Source organism: Zea mays, chromosome 8 (assembly GCF_902167145.1).
Source record: "Zea mays cultivar B73 chromosome 8, Zm-B73-REFERENCE-NAM-5.0, whole genome shotgun sequence".
Classification (NCBI taxonomy): domain Eukaryota; kingdom Viridiplantae; phylum Streptophyta; class Magnoliopsida; order Poales; family Poaceae; genus Zea; species Zea mays.
In genome coordinates, this window is record NC_050103.1 from 54,294,884 (window position 1) to 54,301,464 (window position 6,581).

At 48.4% G+C, this 6,581-nt stretch overlaps 1 protein-coding gene across 1 annotated transcript; it reads left to right on the top strand.

Moving 5' to 3' along the window:
• The first annotated feature begins 1,429 nt into the window (after positions 1-1,429).
• Positions 1,430-2,670, top strand: LOC100284736 (xyloglucan endotransglucosylase/hydrolase protein 23). Its single transcript, NM_001157631.2, is given in 2 exon segments — positions 1,430-1,801; positions 1,804-2,670. Coding segments are annotated over 2 exon segments (882 nt in total). The 5' UTR covers positions 1,430-1,553; the 3' UTR covers positions 2,438-2,670.
• The last annotated feature ends 3,911 nt before the right edge of the window (positions 2,671-6,581 follow it).

Here is a 6,581-nt window from a genome sequence, read left to right on the forward strand (position 1 = left end):
AGTCAGGGTTGCTTCTTAGCGAAGGCAGGGCCTCGGGCGAGCCGGAGATGTGTCTGCCGTTGGAGGGGGGCCTCGGGCGAGACGGAAACCATCCGGGGTCGGCTGCCCTTGTCCGAGGCTAGGCTCGGGCGAGGCGTGATCGAGTCGCTCGAATGGACCGATCCCTGACTTAATCGCACCCATCAGGCCTTAGCAGCTTAATGCTGATGGGGGTTACCAGCTGAGAATTAGGAGTCTTGAGGGTACCCCTAATTATGGTCCCCGACACGATTTTTTCACAAAAGGTCCAAAAACTGTTAAACGAAGCCTCAACAATCAGGGAGTGTTCGAAAGCAAAATATTTCAAAACCATGGTTTTAAAATATTACGGGTTTTAAGATGTCATGTCATAGTCGTAGTATTTTTTACGTCACTTTTAGCAATACGTGTTTGGAGAGAAAGTATCTCAAACTATGTTATTTAGTATACATGTGCAAGGCTAGTCATCGACCAAAAACTCTGGGTTGGAGTGGAGTTTAAAATACTCCAAAAAGTCCATGCTATCTACAAAACTTTGGAATTCAAAACACAAATTTTTACAATATAGTCAAACACACCAAACAACTCTAGCGTGGAGCTGTAGTTTATAATATCAATTTAAATAGTTTTAAAAAATATTTTTAGTCTAAATAATAAACGTTTCTTATAAAGACTTACAATTCTAGCTTCATAATTTTCTGGAGCATCTAATGACTTGCTTTACCAATTCCATTAAATTTTTTAGAGCCGGAGGTATGACAACAAGACCTTAATACCGTGATTTTACCTTAAAACTCTAAAAGTATTTTGCTTCTAAACAACTCCTCACCCTTTTGCAGTTCTAGTTCCGCCGCATTGCATCCACGCGTGCAGGACGAAGCAGGCATGTGTGCGGAAGGGCAACGGCGCAATGCGGCACAGCCGCACAGGCGGCACGAGCGGGGCAAGCAAGCCGCCTGCCCACTGGCCAGTGCAACCACCAGCCGTGGCCTCGCTGTAAAGTGACCCACACGGCGACCGGACGCGGCAAGACCAAAGGAGCCGCGCAAAAGGCTGCACGCCACGCACTTTCCGCACCCCTTTCGCGGATGATGCCGCCGGATCGCAGATGAATGGATGATGGACGGGCCCGGCCCCCACACGGCGTGTACCTACGCGGCGGACAGGTCCAGGGCCAGGCTCGCTCGACTGGATCCAGTGCGCGGCCAACCGTGCCATGCCATCTCCCAAATCTACCCGCTCCCACATTTACTCCTCCGCGCCGGGGACGCGCCAGCCCGGCCGGCACTCGCCCGTTGGTTCACCACCAGCTGTCCGTGCCCGGCCGCGGCTGCCTGCCACGGCTAAGCAACTGGCCCCGGGCGCTCCTGACCTCCAGTATAAATACCACCCCCACACCAATCTACTATCCAAGTTCCATATCCAACACACACAGCAACGCTCGCTCGACACTGTCACTAGCTAGTTGCTCTACTAGAGGGCGGGTATAGAGCTGCCTGCAATCCGCCGCTGAGAAGGGAGGATCGGAAGCGACGATGAGGTCGTTTGCTCCTGTCTTTCTGTCGGCGGTCGTGGCCTGGCTGGAGCTGGCGGGCACCGCGCAGGGCGGCAACTTCTACCAGGACACAGAGATGACCTGGGGCGATGGCCGCGGCAAGGTAGTGGACGGCGGGCGCGGGCTGGACCTGACGCTGGACCGCACGTCCGGCTCCGGGTTCCAGTCCAAGAGCGAGTACCTGTTCGGCAAGATCGACATGCAGATCAAGCTGGTGCCAGGCAACTCCGTGGCACGGTCACCACCTTCTACCTGTCGTCCCAGGGCGACGCGCACGACGAGATCGACTTCGAGTTCCTGGGCAACGTGAGCGGGGAGCCCTACACGCTGCACACCAACGTGTTCACGCGCGGACAGGGCCAGCGGGAGCAGCAGTTCCGCCTCTGGTTCGACCCTACCACTGCCTTCCACACCTACTCCATCCTGTGGAACCCGCAGCACGTGATCTTCGCGGTGGACGGCACCCCGGTGCGGGACTTCAAGAACCACGAGGCGCGCGGGGTGGCGTTCCCGAGGACGCAGCCCATGAGGCTGTACGCCAGCCTGTGGAACGCCGACGACTGGGCCACGCAGGGCGGGCGCGTCAAGGCGGACTGGTCCAAGGCCCCCTTCGTCGCCTCCTTCCGCGGTTTCAGCGCCGACGCCTGCGTCTGGGACGGCGGCAGGCAGCGCTGCCCTGAGGGCACCATGGAGGCCGCCGCCGTCGCGGGTGCCGGCTCCGGCCGCGGCTGGTGGAACCAGCAGCTCAGCGACATGAGCTACCGCCGCATGCGCTGGGTGCAGCGCAAGTTCATGATCTACAACTACTGCGCCGACGCCAAGCGCTTCCCGCAGGGCGTGCCCGCCGAGTGCAAGCTCCGGTGAGGGAGCGAGGTTTGTTGGGACGTCCGTGGGGCATCAAAACCAAGCACGATCCCTAGTCGTGGAAAGTAGAAACCAGGCATCGATTCGATCGTCGTCGACGGTCTTAGTAGTAGCTACTTATTTTGCAGTGGGCGATGAAAGAATGGTGTCATGTAAATGTAGCTCCAGTCGTGTCGCATTCTTTGATTTGTTGTTTCAGCAGCACCGGATGTACAAGTACTGAGTTTGGGCTAGCAAGAATAAGTAATCTTTTTCGGCCATGCATGCATCGCACATACGGGTTCTGTCATCACTCATCAGTGTGCGGGGGCATCCTAGCTGGAGTCTTGGACATATGGAGTCATTGAGAGCCAGAGACAGACAACAACCTGTAAACTGGACCCTTGCGTGACGCGTGAGAGGGACCGGAACCCGATGAAAGCCTGTCCTGATTCTGACGGATGTAGGTACGGTCCATTTATATTTTCTCCTCTATATTCTTTTCACCTGCCACGTAAATAATCTTTCTTTCTCTATATCTCTATTCTAGTTCTCTCTGAATCAAACCTTATACCCATCACCAAAATTTAATATCATTTTGTTCTCAGCATCCCTAACAAAAGCAGGCGCACAGACAACAGCATCTCCCGGAGGACCTGCATGGAGGAGCATGGCGGCAACAGCATCCCGCGTGGGGCCTGCATGGAGGACATAGCGTGGTGCTGGACGTGGGGCGAGAGAGAGAGAGAGTTTCATCTGGATGGGGGAAACCAAAGTGGGTACGGTTGCAGGTAATATAGAGTGCTACTGTAGCTGCTATGCAAGGGCAGAGAGAATGGAAGAGGCAACCGGTGAAGATAGCCTTATATCAAGGCAGACTAGGATCGCGACAGATGAGGACCGACACTATCCCTACTTGCATCGCTATATTTCAGATGTCTGAGATATAGTATATTTTTAGATAATAATTTTTATAGTTATAAACATATAGAGCTAAGATTCAGATTAATTTAGAAAAAAAGTAAGTAAAAATGGATGCAATATTTTTTAAAGAAAAGATAGAAATTAGATATCTGATCACTCAAAAAGTACATATTATAAGCTACCGCTTGACTTTAAGTCACGTTGTGCTTGCACAAAATAAGCAAAAGTAGTGGGGCAAGGTTTACCATCTCATTTATGAGCAATGATGGAGAAATGTCTTTGCCGAAGAACCTCAAAATATTCCGCTACCAGTCATTTTCAAATGTGTTTCGGGTAAGGATTATAATTTTGTTTCGTAATTTTCAAAAACCGTTTTGTTGACCAACGTTTCACTTTTATAATTTCAAATTTGAAATCGGAATACACCGAAAAACCGAACTGGTTTTTGTATCTCGCTTGGCACCAAGAACAAGAAATTTCACCGGATTTCGGTATTTACCGACCGAGAAAGTGGACCGTGGTTTCAGGTACTCTAAAATAACATGAATCTGCCTTTGTCGTAAACAGTACACAACCAAAAAACGAAGATAGTAAGCTTCGGATGTAATGGACTAGCATAGCGTGTGTACACAGACGAAAGAGAGAACTTCGGCTTCGCATGAGGGCAAAGGTGAATGAGAAGAATCCAGAAGCTTGAGAAGAACGTCTATGAAGGAAAAGGATGATGACGCCCCTATGGAACTTGTAATTTATGTGTATAAGAAATAAGGATACAATTATAATTCTATACGAAGTTGTACACCTTGCTATCACTATAAATAGAGGAAAAGTGTCATGCACGGGAGACGATCCTAAGATCGAGAACCCTCAGCCTTCAAAGCTCTATCTTTGTGTTACTTTCTTGTAGAAGAAGGTATTGTTGTAATCATTTGTAAGCAAAAGAAGAATAATAAGAAAAAGATACAAACATTATTAAACTATGTTTTTATGTTCACTTACATTATCTTCCTTTCAATCATTACTTTTAAATTTAAAACCATCGTCCCTTCGATTTATCTTTCACAAGAAGATAAAAGGAGAGGGACGAATGTCCTAGATTCTTAACTGTATTGTCATGTTTTTTGCTTTTTCCAGAAACCAAAATAGGTGACCAACATTGCCGACGACCACCTCTGGTGAATACACGACCACGACGAAGAGCATGGCAGGTCTTAGCACTTTGTCACCAAGCCTAGGGAAGCTCATCCTCCCCATTATGGGGTGATCAAGCTTTGAGCCTGGCAACAAAAGGAAGAAAAAAGAAGCTCAAAGAAGAGTACAACATGTGAGGGTCCATGAGCCATATATCAGATCCAAGTGGTCTCACATTCTAAACGCATTCTCTCAAGAAGACCTCTAGCTTAAAGATTACCCACACAAAGATGTCATGGTGACCTCTTGTGTCATAAAAGGATTTGTGGTCCATAATGTCCTAGTTCACACAGGTAGTGTAGTAAACATCATTTTTATAAAAGCCTTCAGTTAAATGCAAGAATCCGAATATAAAACTCAAGAGTCAGCCTACCCATTGTGTGGCTTTGGTGGCAAACATGTTTTAGCACTTGGGAAGTTGACTATGCCTGTCACCTTCTACTATGTCAACAATACCAGAATAGAGAAAGTTGTATTTGACATTGTTGATATGAAATTTCCATACATTGCAAACATCGGAAAGAGGGAACTTAACGCTTTCGAATCAGTATTGCATTCAGCTTACCTATGCATGAAAATACCAAGTATTCAAGGTGTTATATCAGTCCACAGAAGCCAAGAAGCTGCAAGAAGTGTTGAAGGAACCTATGTAGAATCAAATCCTATTCACAACATTAATGAAACCAAAGCTCAAGTTCAAAATAAGCAGGTCAAGGAAAAAGCAGCCTCATCAGAAGCCAGTTCTCCTTTGTGAAGATGTGGCTAAGCAAAAAGTTTTCTTTGGTTCACAATTAACTTCAAAGCAGGAAGCATGCCTTAAATGTTTTGTTGGGACGTCCGTGGGGGTCAGGGCATCAACCAAACATGATCCCTTATTGTTCGTCCTCTCGTCAGCAGTTGTGGAGACTAGAAACCAAACATCGATCATCGTCGATGGTCTTAGTAGCAGCTAGCTACGAGCAGGGAAGGATCAGAATAACGTTTTGTAGTTGGCAATGAAAGAGTGGTGTCATGTAAATGTAGCTGAAGTCATGTCGCATTCTTTGATTTGTTTCTGTAACACCGGATGTACATGCACTAATTTGGGTTAGCATGAATCAAGTTTCTTCAAAATCCACAAACATTTTGCTTTCAGCCTTGCATGCATCAAACATACGTGTTCTGTCATTGGTGTGCGGGGGCAGCCTAGCTGGAATCTTGGATATGGAGCCATTGACAGGGGCAGAGACACCCTGTAAAACTAGACCCTTGCGCGAGAGGGACATGAACCTAATGAGACCCTATCCTGATTCTATCGGATGATAGTAAAAAAGCTCATTTCCTACTCGCTACTCGTCGCCCTCCCGTAGACACTTACCCTATCTCGCTCTGCATCAGATCCTGATGTTGGCTTCAGTTCCAACGCGCCGTCGTCCCCGCCCCTCCTCCACACCTCGCCACTGTCGTCCTCCACTTGCTCGTTACACACCCAATGTAGGTGTTTAGAGTCCGACCACACACCCAGGGATACCCTTGCGGTGCTTTTGGGTAGGACGATGTTTTGACTGTAGCTCGATGGTTTGTGCTAGGGGCACGAGAGAGAGAGACGATTTTCTGCATGTTCGAGCTGCTTTGAGAGGCGTAATACCCTACTTCCTGGGATGGGTCTGTATGTGGTGTGTTACAAGTGGTGTCTCCTGAATGGAGAAGGGCTGATTAGAGAGATGAAAATGATGGGGTTCCCCCTAGGCCTTATATACACGACTGTGGGATATTCCCTACGTACATGATAATCACGTTCTTCCAGTATATCTCCTAACTAATAGCGAACTGACAGCTTATCTTAAGGAAAACTCATCAACCCTTATCCTAAACTATCCTAATATTCAAGGACGCCGAACGCGGGGAGAATGGACGGTTCCTTGAAATTGTGCGCGATCTGACAGACGATCCGGGCAAGAGCCCATTGCCCTCCTGGGTCGGCGCATCTCATTTGCAGTCTTTTCCTGGCCTATGATGAGGCGACCTTGTGGGGCAACTGGTCTGTGGCCCCATGCAAGGGTCTTTCGCC